This window comes from Pinus tabuliformis, chromosome 8, assembly GCF_031772625.1.
Source record: "Pinus tabuliformis cultivar Carrire ecotype Pingquan chromosome 8, CPIR1, whole genome shotgun sequence".
Classification (NCBI taxonomy): Eukaryota; Viridiplantae; Streptophyta; class Pinopsida; order Pinales; family Pinaceae; genus Pinus; species Pinus tabuliformis.
The window spans coordinates 1,724,490,671-1,724,515,705 of record NC_142294.1 but is presented as its reverse complement, the minus strand read 5'-3'; the positions used below and the strand labels follow the sequence as shown (position 1 = coordinate 1,724,515,705).

The 25,035-nt window shown below is 37.5% G+C and overlaps 1 protein-coding gene across 1 annotated transcript; it reads right to left on the bottom strand.

Moving 5' to 3' along the window:
* Positions 1 to 17,440: 17,440 nt before the first annotated feature.
* Positions 17,441 to 18,109, bottom strand: LOC149242975 (uncharacterized). The gene has a single exon (XM_089371084.1). The coding sequence runs from the start codon at positions 18,107 to 18,109 to the stop codon at positions 17,441 to 17,443; it is 669 nt and encodes a 222-aa protein (XP_089227210.1).
* Between the last annotated feature and the right edge of the window lie 6,926 nt (positions 18,110 to 25,035).

The window sequence follows — 25,035 nt, the reverse complement described above, 5'->3', positions numbered from 1 at the left end:
GCTGACATGAATGTTCTCTACAATATTAGGCTTGGTCGAAATATTAATAGAAATCATTTCTTCAATATTTGACAGGTTTCGTTCAGATTCTACTGTGTCTATGAAAATTGAATTCGAAAGGAAATCAACAACTAAAGGGTGGTTTAGTTCATTTGAATAATCTTCGATGTCATCTGGAAGACGAGAATGATGATGATAATCTTCCCATGGTTATTCTCCTATCATCATTGATTGGATGATTCCTTCATCCGTAGAATGTATACATGAAAAAGGATCCGAAGAAGTACCATATTCTAACGAACGATCTACCCATACAATTGTTGAATGCGGATTTGGGTTTGCCGCACAAGCCCGAAAAATTGATTGCTATGCTAATTCAATGGGGCTTAGTGGCATTACCTCAATATTACTATCAAATTCAACCTTGTTGGTAATCCTCCTTAAATCAAATGAGGTGGAGGAAATCATGTTGCAAGTCTCTACTCTTGCCACTTTCGCCAAATCAGATGGTGATGGTAGTGTAAAAGTACCCATTAGGGAAGGATCTTTAAAGAGACCTACTCCAACACTTTGAAGTGACAACGGGGGTCCGTGTACCAATGGAATGCTTCCCGTAGCCTGTGAACTATTGGCAAATAAGGCTAGCTGATCGATGACTGTGATTCCACCCTTAAAAGGGAATGAAATAGTATGAAAGTATGTGGAAACCATAGCAGCCATAGCATATACCCATGGCCTTCCCAGTAAAATGTTGTAATCGAGGGGTCCGTCAACTACCTCAACTTCAACAGTAATTGTTTTACCCCTAGTTCGATTTGCAGATTACTCAAAATCCCACAAGGAGTATATGTTCTTCTGCTTTTAACGTGGTTGGTGATCATGACAACGATGGTGAACCAAGTGTTTTCCAACAACTCATTGACACAATGCAAGTAGATGCCCCCTCATCAATAATAGTTTAGTGAACATTTTTATTGAGAGCTTTTACTTGAATTAGGAAAGCTAACTGCGCTGGTAACTGTGGTGTATATCCCGCATGGTTAAAAACCACAAGATTAGAATCCGTAGGATCTATTCTGCCAATTGCTGACAGTAAAGACTGCTTCCGGGAGGGACAATTTTGCAACACCTCAAGTGTCGACATAGTAGAAGGTGATTGAGCAAGATCTTCCACTATGTTATAGTTCTGAGTTGCTCGAGCCCGAGGGTTAAATGTCAATTTGCACAACTCCCTTTAGTGGTTTTATTGTCAATTCTGGTATAATAGGTGGAATATTTTTAGATGAAGTCGAAGTTGAAGGATTAGGTTGATCAGTGGCCTGATTATTCGACGATGACGGGGGATTTCCATAATCTTTGTTTCTCGTTGACACCAAAGCTTCATTTTATGGCTTTGCGATGGATAACATGAGTACTTGGGATGTGGAAGCATGGTTTTTTGCAACCAAATGTGTCTTCGGGTTTGGAAACGGATCAGTCAACACTGCCAATGTGTTTGAAGTCTTTAAAAGTTTAGAGACCTCTGTGCAGTGTGGACAATCTCTTGTAAAATGCTCGTCATTATAGATTAGACATGGATAACGAGGTTTCCTTGCCGAAGTAGAGGAATCAAATGATTTCTCTGGAGGGGATTTATCATGTTTCTTTTTGTTTTTCCCCTTTTTCTGGCCTCCTGATTGCTTTTGATTTTTTCCTTTGTCAGATGACACGGCATTAATTTCGGGAGCAAGAGTATTTTCTAATGCATTGGTAGTTTGATTCGTAATGGCAAGAGTTTAACCATATGGTCTTCCTACCATTTGCGTGCTCGAAGAACCGATCACACCATCACCAGCATGAGAGTCCTTACTCGATTGTGGAGAAGTAGGAACAGTGAAAGCTGGGCGGGGTGCATTGGGAATTTTATCGTAGAGCGTGTCAGATTGTGTGTAAATCAAATCCAGGTATTGGGCACGAGCAATTACTTGCTCTTCTGTGACAACTCCACCTTTTTCCATATCTTCGGTGATTGATGGCAACAAGGATTTTATGGACCACTCAGCTAAAAGCTGCTCAGGAACATATGTCTTAGCCATTCGATGACGACGCCACCACTTATGAATATGATCTAATATAAGGGTAGTAGTAGTCTATTTAAAGTTGGTTATGAGTTCTGTTCCAGTCTTGTATCTGATAGGTAACTGGAAGTGGGTCAGAAATGTACTGGATAAAGTTGTAAATTTGTCAAAAGAAGCTCTTGGTAACTCGATGTACCATTTAGCAGCTAGACCAATAAGTTTTCTTTGGAAAATACAGAGTCTAACCGAATCAACATTTAAGGAGTTTGATGAACACCACAAATGAAAGGTCATGACATGATTTGATGGGTCTTCTCTAGGATTTTCATTAAATTTCAAAATTTCAGATGGTAACTTATACAGAATTATCGGCCACCAAGGTGCATATAAGATTGGATCATTAGTGAGCCGATTTAAATCTGGTAATTCTAAACTTGCTACAAATGGATATGATGGAATTTCCTGAGAAATAGGTCTTTGCATACCGACACAGGGCATCTGCATTTGGTAACCTTGGTAACGTTGTTGTTGAACAAACCCAGCATAAGGTGGTTGTTGATAACTAGGTTGAATTTGTGGTTGTCCATAACCTGCAAAGCCTTGTTGACCAGGACCTTGGTAAGCTTGATATTGACCAAACCCAGGTTGAGCCTATTGGGCAAGTCCAAATTGGGGTTGGAATTGGGGCTTTTGAAATTGAGGCTACCACGGTTGTTGAATCAACTTTTGTTGTTGTTGGTAAAACTGTTGTTGATTTAACAGTTGTTGTTGCCCAGTAAGGAAAGGTTAGCCAGGTTGTGAATAAACTATACTAGTGTAATCTTGAGTCAGTCCAGATAAGGATATACTAACCTGAGGTTGTTGTTGAACCCTGGAAACAAGTGGTTGTTGTACAACAACCTGAGAAACTTGAACTTCTTGACCTGAAACTTATGGTTGCGAGGTAGAAGGACCAGTTTGTATCGGTTGAGATACAACAGTTTGAACTTGTGACTGTGGTACAGTAGTAACAACAGGTGTAGTAGGAATAGCTGACACAGTTTGCATTGGTTGTGTTGGATACACAAGCCTTGGTTGAACTGGCATTGTTGGTTGCCATTGACAAACTCTAATTCCAGGTTGACTTGAATACTGCGGGATATTACCATATGATGGTCCTCTAGAATAAGGAGGATACGGTGAATAAGCATATTTCTCTCCATATGGTGGCAATCCAGTATTTAATGGATACATAGGTCTTTGTTGACCGGATTTCCCAGCTTGATATTGATATGCAGGATCAAACTGTTGAGTTCCCGTTAGAGAAGAACCAGGTAAAATTCCAGTTGAGGACATGGGTGATGACCATGGTGTAGAAGCAACCCCTGAGTGGGTTCCAGATAAAGATTGGTAACCAACCAAGACAGATGATTCACCATATAGGTGCGACTCAGGTGTGGTAGAAAACATCGAAGAAGTTGCAACAGAAGATTTTGCCGCGGCTACATCATTTGATACAGTTTGGGATGTTGACGGTTGTTCAGCCATAGTTCACTGACCCAAAAGTTGTTCTAAAGAATCAATGGGTACCTGAAAATAAGCAGGATCAAATGGATCGGTAAAATGAGGAGTATGAGGGTAAAGATAAAGCCTAGCTCCAAAGTGGAATGGGGTTCTAGGTGTAGAATCTTCTTCCAATTCTTCCTCTATAACAATTAAACCTGGTGGAAGAACTTCACCATTTGGTCGATAAAATATTTCTGGTGTTGATAAAGTTGAAGTTTCAGTAGTTACTGATGTCTGAGGGGTAACCGGTTGATCATCTTCAGATAAAGTAACAACTTCTGAATGTTCAAATTCGAAGTCCAAATGTTCGAGTAAATGAACAAAAGTTTCAAAAAGAGGTTCCTGAACAACTTCAGGTTCAGATGTAACTTCTGTTTGAACTGGGATAGGTTTTGGATTAACTTCTGGTTGAACTAATTCAAGTTCAGAAGTACTTTCTTGTTGAGAAACTTCAAGTTGAGGATCAACTTGTTGTTGAACAATGTCGGTTACTATTTCACTAGGATCAGTGCTAATGTCCTCAGGTAATTGTGAAACTTCTTCTTCAGAAATGGATGTACCAGAAATGGTTGGAGTAATTGGAGTCTCAGTACTTACCGAAATAGATGATTCAGGTAATTCAGATGAAGAACTAGGAGTTCTTGATGTACTAGACTTAGTTAAGCGAGACCGCTTTGACTGAATAGGTGTAGCTTCAGGTGACAAAGTCGGTTTGCTCGCTGTTCTACGCAAACAATGGGGTAAGGGCTAATGTTCCTCCACGATTGTTGATTAATTTTATTATCAAAAAAGAAATAAACAAAAAGGGGTATACTAGGCAAAAGGTTTACCAAGCAACTGTGAACTACAGAATACCTCCTGGCGAACTAAGAAGTACGGGCAGGCAATCTCCCTGAATGATGTGTTCGGTGTATCATAATTTACAAGGCGGCTGACTCAATTACTTAAGGATGGATAGAAACCTAGAGTTGTCCTCCTATATATACCTGAAGGTACGTGGAGACCTAGTCTGTATAAGCACCGTCTAATGCAAAACATCATAGTGAGAGCATTCCTATATACTTTACGTATGGTAACACCGCCCTATATACCCGAAGGTACGTGGATAAGCTACGATATAATCACATACATGGAATGAGGTATCACACTCGGGATGTATTGCAGACAAGTTAATGATGACTGCTTTGTTTTACGACGTCAGAACACGTCTCTAGCCTAGAACCACTAAATGTTCTCATTAATGACAATGCTCCATTAGGTAAATTGATGTTAATTTTAAGTTGATCTTGCTTAGGAATTTTCCTTTCAAGTTCACCACGTGATGTATTCTGAAATTCCTAGGAATGCAACTATCATGATAAGCATTATTTCCATTCAATTTAACGATGAAAATCCTAGCTACTTAGGGATAGAGCAATCAAATTTCTTTCGATCAAAGAGCAAAGAGCACAATCTAAATGCAATTTCCTTACACTATTCCTATGAACACACACAAAATTTTTCAATGCAACATGCATGTATTTCTTTTCGATTTCCTTAATGTGAATATGAACAAAAGGAAATATGCACATACAATAAATGAATCTTTCATAAGAATGGAGACTTTTACGACAGTTCTAATTTGAAGGAAGAGAAGACTTTACGACACTTTCTTTCGAATGAAGATTAATTAATTATATCCTAACTTTGACTATGGATCGATACTGACAAAGAAAACTTTAAGAAAAATTAATCAATCCAATCAAAGTTGGGCTAGACCAGGAGATAGAAACTTATTTTCTGAGACATAACATTCATTGATCAATCAGCAAACAAACAAACAGAGAAAAGTTGGCAAAAACACTTTCCAAAGGTGGGAAATTGATCCTATGAGGATCAGCGCAGCCCAGAGTGGGAGACAGTGCACTTCAAAGCATTGTCCCTAAGCCAGGGGTGCTCTGTAGCGCACTGTGTCCCTCACAAGCCTACGCTGGTGATAGTGAGCCATTTCAAGAGGCAATTTGACACAGTTTTGACCATTTAATGTAAAGAGCTGAATTACAATCTATGAACGCAAATAAGGTCTACAACGATATCTTAGGAGGTGGATAAGCTACTAGGAAAGAGGATCTTCCCCAGTATAGTTGCCAATTTGTTTTGGAGAATTTGGTATCTACAGATAAATACTAATTCCCTAGATAATTATTTGTATCTATAACAACAGTTTAAAGTGTTTTAGACTTTTCCTATAAGCAATAGATAAGATGAGAAGATAGAAGACCTACTTGTAGTTCCGCTTCCCTCTCGTCTCCCTTGTATCGATCATGTTGCTCCTTCCTGTACTTAATCCGCTTGAGAAGTACCATGTAAACACAACAGAAAACAAAGAACTGATGAAAGCATACGATCTATTGAATATAAGTGAAAGGAATCAGATACAATTCACACATATAAGCATTATGAAACAATACAAACATATGGGAAAAAGGTTCAAACACTTTATTAGATAGAAGAAGGAATTACAACCATTGGTGTCTGATTCAAAACCATTCCTCCATCTTGGATCCCATCCACATCACATCAAAAGCATCACAAACTTGTAGCATTACAGGACTTGCTTCAAAGCCAAATCTCATAGCAGCATTATCTCCTTACAATTCAACATAATCTATCCTCTGATCACTTAGATGAGTGGTCAATTTATAGTAAGATGAAGTAGGTTTTGTCATAAATGGTGGCATTAAATGGCCTTCCATACTTAGAATTAGTTCCATGGAGGAAGGGATGAGAGGATAGGATGCACCTTAACTCATTCCTCATCCATTTTCGAGCTCATAGGAGTTGATAAGTGAGGGAACCTTCTAGATGACTCCAAAAGATAAGAATATTCCCTAAACCCTATGTGAATTTTGCTCATTCTCGCCCAGTGTAGGTGAAAGGAAGCCTAAGTTCTCTACATAGCACCCTGGTAGTGGACTCAACACTCTGCAGCACACCTTCATAAGGTCTTACCTATGCTGGTCCCTCTAGAGGCTATTTCTGGATGTCTTCAAGTCATGAAACTATCTGGGAAGGAGGCATTCAAAAGGGTGACTTGTTTAGGGCATGAAGTAACTAAAACTAGGGTTTGATGAGCCCTAAAACACTAATCTGGATGTTGGGATTTGATGTGCCCAAATGGATATGTAACACTTCCTTCGAACAATGATGAACCTGAGTCCACTTTGTTAATTGAGTACAACAAATCTGATATGCAGAGTTCCTCCAACAGTGACTCCCATCCCTTGAATATCAGAAGGAACAAATTTTCATAATCCATTTCATCGTTGCCTTAGAATTCATTATAAACAACACTGATGACATACCACGTTCATCATATGGCCCTTCATTCATCGGAGTAAATCAGTTGGATGATACTCAAAAGTCTAGGTCATTATATAATGATTCTTCATTGAACAATGCACAAAGAAATTTAGTATCACATAATGACAGGTGCCCAATAGACCTCGACAATGTTGTAGGTCATAAAAATATATTGCAAGCAAGCAACCCATCAAAGAATATTTCATTTACAAGGACCTCAACCTCTTTGTCATCCTCTGCAAGGCTCAGGAGTTGTGATGTGTACAATGGAACACATGGACAAAAGGCATCTCTTCTTCGCTTCACCAAATGGCTTCATGCAGAGCTAGAGATGTAGGGGATTGCTTGCTTAACCACTGATAAGGCTTATTACACAGACCCCAGAAGCGATGAAATCACTGACAGGGTTTTAAGCTCTATAACATTTGGTGTTGTTGCCTTATATTTTTCAGTGATGAAGGCATCCTTTGATGTTGAGATTCTTTCGTGATGCACTTGGGATTCCACAGAACCATATGAAAATGGAAATTTGAGCAAATTTCTATGGAATGTATTGCTAAATTATTGATCCATTATGTTTAACAACCAATCTTTTTCCCTTATAGCTCCATTAACTAATTGATCAGTGCCCAAGTTTTGAGATAAATTATGTATTTTGGAAAAGAGCTCCCTTTTGGTTTACTCTTTAAAAGAATCAAAGCATGTTTTTAATTGTTGGAATGAGCTCTGGCCAACTACAACAATTGTAACAAAGGAAAAAACCAATGCTCTAAGCATAATAAGTTTCGTTTTTCCTCTACGGATCTTGGAGGATCCCTCTTATTCCAGAAGTATTGTGATTTCCTTTCAATGTGACATCAAAAAATAATATGCATCATTGTTGACCTAGCCGCCAAAGATAAAAGTCTAGCTTAGACAATTGAAGTTGCTAACTTGGTTTTGAAATTTCCCTTCCTAAATTTGTTGCTTGAAACTTATCAATAGGAAAATGAAATTGTCAGAATCTAACCTCATTTGGATTTAGATTTTGAGTTCCCAAGATCCCCATTTCTTGGCTTAGAGATGATATTAACTAACATATTTCTTGCGTTAATCATTCTACACCTAAGGATGACTTACTTGACTTTAAAAACATCTTTGTTCTTGAAGAAAAGTGAAACGAAAGAAAAGTGAAACATAGAAGAGGATCATCTCTTCTTGTGTCATTTTCCCCTTATGTAGGCCATAGGTAGTTTGTTTATGGGTTCCATAGTCCTCCATTTTTTTTTTATTGATCTCTTTTGGAAAATGGAATAACTAAAATATATTGCATTATATTGCCTCTTCTATTCCTTCCTTTCATGTGTTATTTAAGTGTGCCAACACTAAATTTTGGTCTAAGTAGATGGGAAGACATAAATTGTACTGTGTTGATTGTTTTGATTACCTTATGGAAAAACTGTTTTTGTGAAAAAACCCACTTCATCTTTTGAACAACGGTATTCAGGTTACTTCCCTATCTGATAAGGAAGTCTTTTGCAAATCCATATAGTATATAGGAGTTCAAACCTTTTTTGGATAGGAAGAATTTGGTTCCTTTGTTCTTTGATCTGGGTCTCGGAGATTTCCTAGCTAGAGATATAATTGAGAAGAGAGGGGAGTTGTGGGAGAATCAAGGAGGATCTATGGATGTTGTATGGCAGAGATATGAAGGAATTTTGGGAAGTTTTGGAGGGGCTAACCAGGGTCGTTGATGGGTGGGAATTGGAGGCATTTTGTTATGAGAGTGGTTAGCCTTTTGGGCACCAGTCTAGGGAGGAGGATGTAGGTTTTAACCCCGTATAGAAATTACCTGCATACGAATTCTAATAGCAGAAAATAACCAAAGGCGAGAGCATAACAATAAACCAAATATAGACATAGATTTTCCCTTGGATCCCAAAACAGGGAATACCAGATTGATTTTCCATTATGATCCTTTCAATGTTACAGTACATATATATACATGCTGAAGCATCCATAAACCCTAATCCATTAACCCTGGATCATAGTTACCTTGACTGGATCTACATAATACCATGGACCGAAAAAAATCGCACCCAAAACCATGTCGTCCCCCCTGTGACCCCCCCCCCCCCCCCCCCCCTCACCCCCCAACACTAGTCATGAAAGAATATAACACAAGCCAACAGAGGAGTTTCACAGAGAGAGAGAATGTAAGGAAGGTCGGGATCAAAGGTGATAAGTATTTGTTTTAAAGAAATGCAATATTTATGGGAAGAAGTAACGAAATTCTGGAGTTGGAAGAAATTATGTTTGGGAAAACTGACATAGATGGTAATGATGATGACAAAGTTTTAGACCTAAAGATCATACCAAGGAGGTATGCTCTACCCCTAAATGCTTGTTTTCAGCTCATCATTGCAGTGGTGTAGCTGCATTTTGATCAACGACCTATACACCATTGATATAATAGAATATCATATTATAACATCAATGTCTAAGTTAGAAATTATAGGAGAGCACACATTATTTCCTTGAGAATGAATACGCACACACATTGTATTAAGTAGGGCATGGGGTGAAAAAGCTTCCAACAAAGCCCTAACGTATATAATAATGTTTGGATAAATAAAATAATGAATTTCCCTCTAATATTGAGCAGACATGAATAGAATTTTGATATCATTATAGTTAAGAGTCAACATCATAGTTTGTACTTTCTAGTTACTTGCACAAGCTTGCTGAATATTTTTCTGGACAGAAGAAGCTACTCTTACACGCATTGTGAAAATATTAAGGTCATGAGGGACGTGAAAAGATTAACTCGCTATGAATTTCCCTTTTGAAGAGAAAAACATTACTGCTAGAATATAACTTTCAAAATATTACCATAGTCTCAAATAGTTTCATGGCAAAAATATCTCATTATTGATTAAAAACGAATTAATAAATGGCGATATGACACTCACCTCTAAGCCTCATTCTTTTCACGATTACATCGAAATTTATGCCCAAAATGTGCTCAATATGATATATGGGGTTTTAGAAAGTCATCCAATGAAGCAGTTAAGTGCATTGTATTTCAAATCAAAATCATGGGAACCAATATGGATCAGAAGTAACATGTGTCAAACAGAAGCTCCACCCCATGATTTACTTGCTTTTTTCTATAACACTACTTACAAAATATATGTTTATGCAAACTATAAAAATGAAAATAGTAAGATGGTAAAAGTAATACTGAGAGATATCCGTGCCCTTTCAATAACATAAATAATAAAATTTGAGAGGCATGGATAGACACCGTGGTATTATCCTAGTCTGCATTACATCTAATACTATCAACCCCTAAACAGTGATGATATTACTCCCAATTGCAAATGTCCAAGAGCATCTTCCTGCTATCAACAATATTGGTGAAGAAGTCATCAACAAGGCTATTGAAAAAGTGCTCCAATCGTTGAATTTTTTCAATCAGGCTCTCTTGGCTTTCAGGATAGTTGTTGTTGCTCCATTCGGATCCCATGGACCTCAAATCCAGTCGGCTAAAGTTCTTCCCCATAAATGACTATGTCTTTCCAATCTGATATAAAAAAATGCAGGCATACTATACATGGTAGTCTTAATAAAATACCTTACCTGATCTATCTTAATATCCATTCCACATTGCAGACAAGATGATGAATGTACCATTGCAATCTATAAATAACACTGTTGCACCTAGAAAACCATAGATGGAGATATAAATATTCCACCAAGATTTGTATTCGGCATAATACTTTGAAACGACTTAAAATAGTTCATCAGTGACAAAACATTGAAAATCTCACTAGAGACAAAATATATCTCTAGAATATAACCACTTCCACTCAAGCCATGACCCCCGTAGATAGATGCACAAAAATTTTATGCATGAAAAAATATTTACTTTAGAAGTTTGCATTTTATCAGGCCTTGAGTATTATTGTCTACAAAAATTTCCAAGTTAGAAGTTTGGACCATTGCTGCCAAGGAGAAAAAACTATAATATTACTACTCAACCAAAAAACTTGTGTATTATAAAGTCCTCGGAAATTTAGATTAAAATAAAATTCATTTAAAAAAAAAAGAAAAAAACCAAAAATGAGTTCCCATTTGCAAATTTGGTCCAGATTTTTAAAAATAAAGCATAAAAGTTAAACATTCGTAATCAATTTTTGAACAAACACAATATATTTCCCTAGAAAATAATTGATTTCTTGTAAATCGTATAAAAAAAAAGTGGCTTCGTACAACTCGAAATTTATTAATGCCTTCAAGATATGAAACAATGATCAAGACATGGTGAGATGAAATTAACAATTCTTTAAACATGTATATATCAAAACACAATATTCTTCTATCCAAAGAGAAGTCAATGAGAAATAAGCTCATCACTCTAACAAAATTATAAGATAAATTTACTTTCATAAATACAAATATCCAAAATCTAAGGCCACTTATGGTTTTAGGAAAATCCCCTTAGAGCATAATAGACTTAAGGACATCAGAAGAGATTGATATTGCAGTTTAGAACAAAAGTAAGCAGAAATTGGAGTGTCTCAAAATTCGTTTCCACATAATCAATAAAGTGAAGCTACATGGCAAAATAATGGATTGCCATCCTTTAAATTTTTGCAAAATGTACATGCCACTACTTTGGAAAAGCCTACCAAATATATCAACTAGAAAATCATGTTGTTCCATCAATTTCTACATACTACAAAACTTCTATAGTAGGTGAAGACCATCTGGTTCAATGTGCAAAAATGTTGCCACAACATTGCTACCTGCAAACTTTAATTGAAAATTTAGGCACTATAAAATAGTAGTAGACATCCAATATCACAGGTTTTCCCAAATACAACCTCAAAAGTCACTCACTGAAACCTGTTATGGATTTCACATTTGATAACTTAAAAATGCACCAAGATGCCACATCTTAGATTTCTTCCAAGACCTTGCACAAAGGAACCAACTGATTGCATTTCTCTCCTCATTTCTTTCAATATATATATATATATATATATATAGAGAGAGAGAGAGAGAGAGAGAGAGAGAGAGAGAGAGAGAGAGAAACATCTTCAGTTGCAATGTTGACAAAAAATAGTGTCATTCTCTGGTCTACCACCTAAGTGATTTTCAACTTGTCAACCTGATGATAGGCATAACATCCCTATCTACTTTTTGCATGCTTTCCTCCCAAATTTCTAGTAGGTGTAATTCCGATAATAGGTAGAAAACCATACTATTTCTTAAACTAAAATGACCAATTTTATAAAATAAATAGTAAAAAATGAAAAATTGAATTTTAAAGGAGCCTGTCTCACCCTACCACCACTCTAAATAAATAATCATAATATTAAGCTACAATCTGATCAAGCTGCATATGTTCAATCCAGACACTTAAAACCAGATGGTAAAAATTTTATATTTTCCCCTTGTGTGGCGTTTCCCGAGAAGAACCTACATTCCCTCCATATTAACCCTCTTGTGTAGTTTCCTTTACTATTGTTTGAACCCAAGATAAATATATTTCTTCATAACTATGGGGACCAAATGAGGCAAACTTTCTTAATTTTCTCAACTCTTCTCCTTGAACTCCCCAGTCAACTTTACTTGTAGGAGAACCCGAATGAGACCATGAACTGGGATTCACATTAGCTCCCAATTCATGAGAACTATGGCTCTGTTTTTCCCTCTAATCCGGATTGAATCATTATATTGTTTTTTTATCCATATTGATGCCTTCATACTGGAACAAGTGGAGGAATAATCTCATGGGACCTTTTTTACCAGCACGACCTTGTTTGGCAAAACAAGGTCTAAAACCTTCTCGGATCATTTTGAGGCATCAAATGATGTTTTTTGGGGGTAAAACTTTGTCGCTTTAGTGTAGCACCTTTTCATGTTGTTCTACACACAGAGATATTTCCAACGATGCAAGAAACACGTCAATCAGAGTCTGTATGCAAAAGTTAAGTTACTTAGAAGTTGACCTTCATGTTTTCACGCCTATAGTTTGAGAGGATACCGCGTTAGCCCCCATTATTCATGGAAAAGGGGCTAGCCACGAGTTTGTGATGTATAATCTAGAAGAGTCTATATTATAACTATATTTAAGAGTTGATGTAGTCAAACTTAACCACTAGTAGGCTATCAGGTTGTGCTATAACTAGGCCACTAGGAGGAAGATGCATTCCATTCTTTCGAGAACATTCTATTCCATAGCTGAGAAAAGATAGCAAGGAGAGATAGGAGGTACAACACAAACAAAGGATCTGTGCACTCTAGTAGCCCACAAGCCATAGGAATTTCTTCTTTGTATCTACAACCATATTTCCAGATAGAGAAAGAGAGCGGAGCGACCTCACCTTCTAGCTCGGTTTTCTCCCAAAAGGGTTTCCCGGAGCATATTTTGTGTCTTATGTGTGTGTGTGATCTTCTTTTGTCGTTCTCTATTTTTCTGCATAATTTACATTCGAATGCATGCACTAATTACAGTTAAATTTACAGATCTAGAGTTTTAATAAAACTGTAATAGTGTAAAAATATAGCATTTTGATAATTTATTATCAGATCTGTTAGTACGAATTGTTTAGTGGAATATCCATGGTATTTTACGGATCACCCTCTCAACAAAAGCAACAAGTCTTAAATTTATTGTTGTAGCCAGAGTTGACGATAAGGGAGACCCACATGTATTATGACGTTCCACATCTACACAACGAGGTGACATTCTACCAAGGGATTCCAACCCATATGAGGAAGATTGGAAAGGTGATTACGTCAAATAATTACCAGGGCTCTGAGGTTCTATTGCAACCTGCTTCATCTATCTAATTCTGTGCGAAAATGCCTTTGTATTTACACAAGGCGACATCTAATTTTGAATCTTCATATATTCCTGTGCTTTCTTATGAGCTTGTAGCTAGGGACTCATGAGAAAATATGGAAGGTTCAAGAACTACTACTCTAGGAGATGTTACCTCAGAGGCAAACAAGTCTTCAAAATTCATTAGAGGAACAATATTGATCCCATGAATTACATTTTCTATATCTTATTTTGGTGTTCCCACCACCATATATGACAACAACAACAACATTCATCCTAGCTTGTGTGGAGAGTGGAGAAAAATCATTGAGGAGTTGCCCTTCATAGTCTAAAAGTTGAGGAGAATCCTCAACAAAAATGTCTTTGGGTACTTATCTTCGGCCAAAAGGGTTTTGTCCCTCAAATCCACCATGAAGCCTTTTGTCAACGCACAATGCCACCCATGGTCATTTAAAAGGAGAAAAACATGATGAGGAAATCAGTTTAGCATGAGATAGAATTTGTCTAGGGAGAGATGATCAATTCCACTATATTCGTGTACCATGGTTAAGAGAAATACCTGGAGGTAGTGTCGAGCAAGGGTGACGTCGAGGGTTTCCTCCTCCCACAGCGATTTGAAGCTTTCCCTGTCCACTTCTAAAACTCTTAAGTTCTCCATCGGTATCCACGAAGGCAGGCAAGAGTATGGACAATTACGCCAACGGAGCCATCTGAAATTTGGTGACAACGTTTTGTCCAATATGCATTCTAAATAATAACCATCTTCAGTTGCAACAAACTGTAAATTCGAAACGCCACAAAAACTAGAATCAGCCCTCTGTCTGTTGCAGTGTGGCTTTCAAATTCTCAACCGAGCACTATGGCGATCATGATTACTACCAAGCATGATAATACTTTTGCACTGTAGCTCTGTCGTTCTCTAGCTATCATAATTACAACCAAGCATCCTAATCGCGTGAACTTCGGTCATTACCTGTTCACATATGAAAAGTATGCAATATCTTAGTTGTAGATCTCTCTTTCGAAAAAAAATATATATATTTCTTGCGAATACAAAAACTTCAAAATTCAAATTTAATCTGAATCCAAGGGTTTGAATGATATTACAAAATTTATTTATAATAAATAATATTATAAAATTTATCAATATCTTTATTTTAAATATATTCATTTTAAATCATTTATCACTATCTTTACTTTAAATATTTAAGTGTTCACTAAAGAGTAATTCATCTTATTAAAAAAATAGTGTGAAAGATATTTAAAAAGTAAGAATCAATTTTATTTTAATCACCTTTTTCACTTTAAATAATTCATCACAATAAAAATTAATTCATTTTATTAAAAAGAATATTGTGAAAGATATTTATAAATTAAGAACCAATTTTATTTTAATCACCCTTTATCTAATTTAAAATATAGTGTATCTCTTTACCATGTCCCATTAAATTCATTGTATCATTCACATTTAGATAATTAATGGTAATTTGGTCCATAATGTTATTTAATGAAAGATTTTTAATAAGATATATATATTTTTTTCTAAAAATAAAGTGAATAATTAATATTTTTAATAAAAAAAAAAGTATGTTTAATGGTATTGATGAGTGATTTTATTTCTTTTTATTTGTGGATATTGGAAATTTTAAAATTTTAAATATCTTCACTAATAAATAATAGATAGAGTCATGCTAAATTGTCATGTTTATGGATATCTATAATGTATATAGGGTTTTTTTTAGGTTTTCAGGTCCAATTTAGGACAGGATTATGTATGCCTAAGAGTTGCTTTCTTCAATTGAAAAAAAAAATTAGTATAGTCTTTTTATTACTTTTATAGTATTTTAATAAAATTATCGCCCTCCAATTAAGGCTTTAAGGTCTCCAATTTTATCTTTTTTATGAGATTTAAGATAAACATGACTCCCACAATTAAATAGGATTAATTTATGCTCAGAATATGAATACAAAATGTAGTACCCATGCATCATAAAGATATACATAGATTACATCTTCTCTTATACTAATGTTCACAAGAATATTTGATTTTTTATCATGTCCAAAATTTTATATTGTCATTATTAAGACTTTGAAACTTCTCAAAAAAACATGGTTATATATATATAAAAGCAAGCTAAGAGTTATATTTAAAATTACAAAATATACTTATTATTATTTTCTATTGAAAGTTTAACTTATTTATCCAATTAGTTAAATTTAACTGTTAAATTTAACATTTTAAATAATTAGAAATACATTATTTTACTTAAAATGTACATGATTTACTCTAGTTAATCAAAACTACTATTTTTTTCAACTTTTCATCTTGGAATGGTTAATTGAATCTATATATTCTTCCACTTGACAATTAAAAAAAAACCTCCAAATTGGATGATCATTAGAATACATGAGAGTCTGCCAAATAATTTGAATTTTCTAAAATTTTAGGAGTGGTTTGACTTTGTAAATAATTGATTTTTTTTGGGGGGGTTTCTTTCCTTTTAAATTAATCTAAATGTTTAGAAAATTGATAAAAAAAAATTAAACTAATAAAAAATTTAATTTGTTTTGTTCAAGGGATAGAAGATAATTACAAGATTAACTTATACCAATATAATATAAACTTGGATGTATTTTAGGTGATGGTAATTATATATCAATGAAAAGAACAAATGTTGAAAATTGAAAAATACATTTATAAATATAAGATGTGAGGAAAAAAATCATTTAAAAGAACTAACAAAAGTTTGAGATCAAAGAATTTATTTACAAATATAAGAATGTAGAAAAAATATTATTTCAATTATTGGATAAATATGTAAATGAATTTGTAAAATATAACCTCAAAATTGTGAATATTTAGATAATAACTTTATAATCAAAATCAAGTGCGCACACATATTACACACAATTCTTCTTCCATTTAAATTGAATATTTAGAAAGTAATTTTAAATTCAAAATCAAGTGAGAAAACATATTATGCACCATCTAAATTGAAAATTCACAAAGGAAGATAGCGCTGGAGACGATAGCACTAGGAATATTTGAGGATACATTTGTTAAGAAATGGAAGAAACCAAAATATATTCAGAAACTTGGTCCGTGGACTCGGGAGCTTCCACTCACATGACAGGTAACAGACAATGGTTTGAAAATTTTAAAGAAACTAGCAGTGCTGCTAATATCTACCTTGGTGATGACAGAAAGATATATAACACAATATGCATTCAACATTGGGTTCAGGGTCATTGCATGTGTGCAATAATGTGTGAGGCAGTTTCGTTGAAGAGACTTCTCCATGATGTCGGAGAAGAACAAAAAGATGCAACAATTATCATATGACAACTAAAGCTTAATCAAACTTGCAAACAATCCCGTGTTTCTAAAAAGCAAAAAGCATATTGATACCTAGTTTCACTTTGTTAGAGAGAAGGTTCAGTCAAAAGAAATTTATATTGAGTATTGTAATACTTACGATAATGTAGTAGACATGTGCCCTGCATGCTTCTTATGTCTATGTCGATCTTCATCAAGCTTCTTCTTATGGAAATTCCTAGCAATGTGACCAAATTTGCCATAGTAAAAACATTTGATCCCTGAATCATTTCTAGTCGAAGACATACCTTGAGGTGGATTTCTTTGTGGTGTACCTCTGCCTTTCTATCTTGCGCTTTCTTTCCCTCTGAAAGGATTTTTCTTCACCATTAATGCTAGATCTGAATTCTGGGGTTTCAGAGTCATTTGCCTCTCTTCCTCTTCTATCAAGATCCCTGTCAATTCTTCGAAATTGGGGGCTTTCTCCCTTGTGTTCAGGCTTGTAATAAACATCTGATAATCGTCAGTCATACCATTCAAGGTAACCATGACGAGATTAGTGTTTGATAATGTCTCCCCTATATCGGCAAACTTAATTCTCAACTCCTTGATCCGAGAGATGAATGTAGATACTGATTCATTCTCCTCCATTTTAATGGAGAGAATCTTGCTCTTGAGGAACAATAGGTGATTTGTATTTTTTATCTCATACAACTCCTTGAGAGTTGTCCAGATCTCATTTGTTGATTTACACTCTCTGATGTGAGGGATAATGCAGTCTTTAACTAACAATTTCAACATCACTTTCGCTTTGTTCTCCCTCTTCTCCCAATCCTTAATTGCTACAATTCTTTCACCTCCTGTTGCAATCAGGTTCAATTCATCTCCATTTGCAATCACCCATGCACTTTTCCCCTCAAGCAAAGTCTGTAACTTGAATTCCAAATTAGAATAAGTGTACCCATCAAGCTTATTTCTCCCATTCAAGTATGCCTCTAGCATCTGATTATTCATCGTGATAGGATAATCTATGGATTTATGAACTCAACCCATCGATTTGGAATTGCTGAGTTAAGCGATTTAGACCTCAAATATATTGATCCACAGAAAACACAAATTCACTACTATTACACAGGGATGAGGTACTTACTCCAGCTACCTCCTCTAATCAACAACACACCATTCCAATTTTCAATGAGGGTGGAAAACAAAAATTCACTAGCACCCTTGAAAGCTACAATATTCAGGATACTGGAAGGACCTGTCACGTGGGTACAACCAGACTGGAGTACGTAGTTGCACCATGCTCTGGAATGCTACAATGTGACTACATAGTAAGGTGATGAATATCCGAGGAACATCAATATTCCTAAGTCATAAGGACAACACGAAGTGGCAAGGCCTAAGGCGGAAGTCCCTGATATCTCAAAACCCCTTAAGACCAAGCAGGTGAATATTGGGTCAGAAGCGCAGCCGAAGATGGTTGTTGTTTTTTCAAGAATATGACTTTGAAGTAATTGTGAAGCGGGGGCGATTGAATGTTGGACCAGATCACCTCTTGCAAATTAAGAACGGTGATGACCCTACGAATCTAGGTGAAGGATTGCTTGATGTGCACCTCTTTGTTGTGCATGTGGCAGACGAGCATTTTGCTGACATAATCGAGTTCTTATCCACAAGTATAGCTCCTGAAGGGTATACAATGCAGCAGAAGAAAGAGTTGGTGGTCAGGGTTGCAGAGTTTTCTATTATCGCAGGACACTTGTACAAAATGGGATCAGATAAAATACTACGTAGGTATGTCTCAGAGTATGAGCGACTAAGTATACTCGCTAAAGCGCATGGAGAAGTTGCAGGAGGACATTATGCGGGAAGAGAAACTGCGTAGAAAATCCTACGGGTAGGACTGTGGTGGCCAACTATGCACAAGGATTCCAAGGAGTATTGCAGGGCATGCGATGTATATCAGAGAATAGGGAGGTCATCACGAAGGGATGAATTTCCTTTGAACCCGCAGGTGTCATTACAAGTGTTTGATAAGTGGGCGATAGATTTCGTGGGACCAATTCAGCCACTAGGAAAGAAGATCGGAGCAAGATAAATCATTACAGCAACTGAATATTTGACCAGATGGGCTGAGGCGTAGCCCGTGAAGGATTGTAGCATGGCCATAGCTGCGAAGTTCATTTTGGAATACATTATGTCTCGGTTTTGTTGCCCTAAAATTTTGATGAGCGATAAGGGTTTGCATTTCTTGAATGAAACAATTGTTGCCTTGCCGGAAGAATTCCAAATGTATCACCAAAAGAGTATGTTGTATCATCCTCAAGCAAAGGGAACAATGCAAACCTTTAAAAAAATTCTGGATAATTCCCTAATGAAGATTTGTAATGCCAAACAAAATGATTGGGATGTGCGCATACCAACTGTTCTATGGGCGTATAGAACTACCTATAAAAAATTGACTAGACAAACACCATTTAGACTAGTTTATGGGTAAGAAGTTGTGATGTCGATGGAGTATATCGTGCCAAGTTTGTGGATTGTTGCAATTACAAACATGGCCAATCAAGATACCATGGAAGAACGCCTCGTATAGATAGTTAAGTTGGAAGAATATTGTTTCTTGGCCGGTTTTCATCAGTAGGTGCAAAAGGATCGTGAAAAGGCATGGCATGATCACCATATTAAGTAGCGCACCTTTAAGAATAAATATTTGGTGTTGTTGTACAGCAGTAAGTTTACAAAGTTTCCAGGAAAGTTCCAAATGCATTGTTGGGGCCCTATATCGTCAAGGAAATTACGGATGGAGGTGCAGTTCAGCTCGCAAAGTTGAACGGGGAACTGTTTTCAAGAAATGTCAATGGGAGCCAAATAAATTTGTACAAGGGTGATCCTGCCCCTACACAATGACTATATGAAGGTAGGATAGTCTTAGTACTCCAGGCAGTTGCAAGGGAATGTGGGACTGTAAACTACACTACCTGAAGGATAGGATTGGGAGTGAATGGGTCATGCAACAAGTCAAAGGAAGGCATAGAGGAAAGTTGCAACAAAGGACCTATGCTAGACTGATGGGTCCCGCGCAGCCTAGCCAAAAATTGATCATTGGAAGCACTGTAGCTGATCGGATGGTGATTTTTCCATTAAAAGGAGTGAAGAGGGAGAATTTAGGGAGCATGTCTTTGGAAATATGCCGCCAAAAGCTCATTAATGATAGGGATTTGGAGGGAACAAATAGATTTGAATTCAAATTGGGCTATAAATAGGGCATGCCGCTCCACACTTGAACGCTTTGCTTCCTAAGAATTCGCCTTGACCTTTTGTGCCTTAGTTTGTGCCAAGAGAAGTGTTCTATGTCTCAGGAGGTTTGGGAAATACATAAAGGGAAGCTTTCACAGCCAAGTTTTGTGAATTTATCTGATTGGCAGCATGAGAGATTCATCGAGAGAATGACTGCAACCTAACCTGAACCTAAGTTGGCCCAACCTGTACCTACAAGGTTTCCTACTATAGCACCTAGGTCGCCAAGACCTAAGCCATATGCTTCCACGGCAGGTGACAAGAACCAGAAGAAGCCCTAGAAACCACCAGTGCGACAATCATTGCGAAAGAATCCAACAGAGATAAGACAGAAGGGCATAATGGATAGATCCAAGCAACCGATGGAACCCTTGGATCTAGATGAAGAAGAGCTAGCCAAACGGGTTGAGGAGAATGATGCAGATGAAGTCGAGCCATTTACGCGGCTACCGCCTTATATCCCATCTCAGAAATCCATAGCCAAGGTTATGAAATATATGGATTCAATGAAGTTCATGGTCTCCACACCATTGCTGTCGAAGAACGTTTCTTTTGAGGGAAATCTGTTGGCCCGAATATTGTATTTAAAGATGAAAGATTGGGACTTGGAGGATCACGCGAAGTTCCCACAGCTATAACCGAGCAAGTACCTGAAGAAGATATATTATGAAGAAGTGGATGTCACGTGGCTTGAGCCGATGAAATGGATGGCCGAAGTTGGGTGCGCGGGGTTGTTAAACATGTTGTGGGTGTTGCATTTCATCCACAGTGCCATCAACACGGTTTGTGTTCATAAATTATTGATGATGGTTCATGATCAGTGCCTTTGGTTGGGAGGGCCCATCCCAATCACAGATATGTTGATTCACTAGATAACCCTCTTGTCGTATCAAGGAATAGACCCTGCAAATGTTTTCACAAGAAAATCGTAGGAAAAGAAGTTAGCAGATCATATGAAGAGTGACTTTAAGCTAGTGAAGAAGTCGCGCGGCTATGCAATAAGTTCCATATCAGATGGCGCGGTGCAGTTCGTTGCACAAACCTTGTCCGGGAAAATAATGAGAAAATGTCACCCTGATGAAGTGCCGACATTAGTAGTATATCTAACTGTGCAGTGCGCCAAAGGAGTCCAATACAATTGGGCTCAATACTCATGCCATGAGTTTTTGGATGATTGAAGAGATGCCCAAGATGATGGCAAGATGTTCCACTACATGTGGTTTCTTTTGTTGATCGCGTCGGTGGCATGGAGGATGCTAGAAGAAATTTAGTTCCCTCAGCATGATTGCGATCTACTCGAGGCAGCAAAGTTCACCCAGCTGTGGGTGACCAAGGAACCTGAGCGTTTCATGGAGACTAAAATATTTTGGATCTTGTTTGAATCAGAGTTGAGGATGTTTCTTAACCAGCGGCCACAGTTATCACCTAGCTTGCACACATAGTATGCCAATGTTGTTGACTTCAAGGCAGATTTTCATAATATACACATCTATGTGAAGAAAGATATTAGACACACATGCCACAAGTTCCCATACCTAGTCGCCAAATATGACATCATATAGGTCATTAGTAGATGGCTAAGTGACTAGCTCGTCCCATCTGATGAAGGTGCAGGAACTAGCACAGCTGCCAGAAGAGAAGCAGAGAAAACCACAACAGTGGCAGCGAAAGAAAAGAAGAAGGATGCTTAAAAGGCTTCCGCCAAGGAAAAGGTCGCGACAAAGGACAAGGCCGCTCAACAAAAGGAGGCTTATGCAAAGGAGAAAGAAGCAACAAAAGAGAAGGTCTCTTCCAAAGAGACAGAAGCACCGAAGGAAAAAACTACTACGAGATCGCAGGCCACCATTGACCGCGATGAGTCTGACACAGAGCACACAAATTTCGAGGAATAAATGGAGGGAGAAGAGGAAGGGGGCACAGGCTTGGAGTCCCCCTTAATTTTCAAAAAGAGGCAAAAGCGGAGTTCTATAGGGCCGCGCAAGAAGGAGAAGTCAAACAAATCAACTAGTGTGACACCTTTGGTCCTCGTGGAGGGGGCTCTGGATGAGATTTCTGATGTGGTCTGCGATGCAACAAAGACTATTTGGATCCACATCGAGGACTAGTATCATCAGACTCTAGACAAGTTGCAGCAGGGCCTAAGGGAATTACAGATCTAGACAGGCATCATTGAAGCGAGCATTGGACAAGTGATCCTGAAGCAAGCAAGACTGAGACAAGCGAGTGGGTGAGCCTTAGCAACAGAACTCACCACGTACCTCCATACAGTGCAGTTACCATAGGGGTCACTACAAGTTGAGACATCAAAGGACAGAGCGCACCTATTCCATCTGAAGGACGTGAGTCTGAACCTTGTGGCACTCCCTATTCAGACACTACACAAGCTACATCAAGGGGTATCCAATGAGCTCAGAGTCAGGGAGAAATGTGCACTTCTAGTCAACAACGAAGTAAAAACTAACAACCAACAGATGTTCAAGGAAAAGGCACAGGCCTCAAGGAATTTGAAGAAGTGATGGTGTGAAGTCAACAACTAGAAGCAACAATAGCGCGGGCCTGTAATGAGCTTCCCAAGCTCTAGATTCCAGTAGAAGCGACCTTCACAGAAAAGATTCAGAAGCTATCTTCCGTAGTAAAAGAGTCGAAGGAGGAAATTATTAAGGTTCATTTCGAGCTGCAACTGCAAATATCTGAGCTCCAACTTAAGCTGCAACCAACCACTCCTCTAGAAGTTAGGGAGCAGTGCGAGGCTGCTATTAAAGAAGAGATGGATACATTAGAAGCTGCAGTCAAGGGTTGCATCCAGTTGTTTGAACAAGCCATGGAACTATGGACCTCACTACAGGAGGATCCAACTTTGCAGAAAATCCAACCCGATATCCGAGACAAGCAAAGACAGTTCGACGAGATCAGATCGACAGCGTGGACCTTAGCACCAGTGCAAAGTTTCACCAGATTATAGGATGGCAAGCTCATCCAGAATGAGATTGATGAGTTGCATCATAAATAATCCATCATATCTTCAAGGATGCAGCCCTGATAAGAGGAAGCAATTCAGTTGACACATTCAGTGCAGAGCAAGTTGAAAGCCATGCAGTAGACACAGAGAACTATGGGCCTTGTAGTTGAAGGTCTGACTACTGAAAATTTGGTTGAGGAAGTTCGTTAGGCTAGTCCTCAGGGAACAATAGGTCTTCAAGTCTTGAAGATCAAATCCAGTGGTCTATAGGAGAAGATCAAGGCAACACTAGCAGAGTTACTCGAGGACGGGTCACAACTTTATGTTGGGGGGTTGTTGGGACAGGTTCCCCTCGGGTCAATTTTGTAAACAGTTTTTGTTATTATTGTAAAGTCTCTGCATTTTGAGGAGTGGAGTGTGAAGGTCGTAGGAGTCAACGGGGCTTTAGGAAGGTCAAAGCCCCTTAGTTTGTAGAAGTTAAGTTGTTTTATGACCTGCCCATGGTTCGCGGACCATGGTATTGTAATAGATGATGATATAAAAAGATTCATAGAGATTCATGAAGATGTCAATCAATAAAACATCAATGTATGAGCAAGTGATCTAAGGTAGAGAAGTCTATTTTATGTACTTAGGCAAAGGAGAAGGCTCCTACAGCTGAGTGCACGGAGACCCTGGTAAGTCCGCAGCTGAGTGCGCAGGCCCATGTAGCTATGTGTGCAGAGTAGAAAGACTCTGTAATTGAAGATCTTAGCGTAATAAAGGTTGTTTTGGAGCAATACCTATGTATCCACGCGTTTATGTTTACTTCTGAATTTACTGTGTATTTGCTTTGTTTATTGCAATTTATCATGAGACATGCTTAATAGATGCGCGAAAGTGGTAGGTCTAGTTAATCACATGATGCTATGAATGTTTTGAACACTTAGTGAAGAGTTTAGATATGTTATCTGTAAGTTACTGCAATTTCTGTGTTTCAAGGGTTAGGGATCGTGAAGGTTGGAATAAATCCCTAGAGGTAATAGAACCACATCACATGATCCTCTGGATGTGGAAGCCTCATTATGTCATCTCCCAATACTGCCTCGAGTGAGACTACATCCTATGCTACGCGAGTTGTTTCCGAAAGGGTTGGGAATGTAGGGATTTGTTGGTTGGTGCAACTAACTCTGAACTTCAGTCCAAACCCCCTCAAGCCAACAAAATAGAATAACTAAAATATATTGCATCATATTAGCTCTTTTATTCCTTCATTTCATGCGTTATTTAAGTGTGCCAGCACTAAAATTTTGGCTAAGTAGACAGGAAGACATAAAGTGTACCGTGTTGATTGTCTTGATTACCTTATGGAAAAATTGTTTATGTGAAAAAACTGCTTCATACTTTGAATAACCATATTCAGCTTACTTCCCTATATGATAAAAAAGTCTTTTTCAAATCCATATAGTATAGAGGAGTTCAAACCTTTTTTGTATAAGAATAATTTGGTTCCTTTATTCTTTGATCTGGGTCCCAGAGATTTCCTAGCTAGAGATATAATTGATAAGAGAGAGGAGTTGTGGGAGAATCAAGGAGGATCTATGGATTTTGTATGGTGGAGATAAGAAGGAATGGAAGGAGGTTTTGGAGGGGCTAACCAGGGTCGTTGATATGTGGGAATTGGAGGCACATATAGGGA

Excerpts from the sequence above, each read along its gene's own strand:
- LOC149242975 (XM_089371084.1), bottom strand. The coding sequence starts at position 18,109 with ATGAATAATCAGATGCTAGAGGCATACTTGAATGGGAGAAATAAGCTT.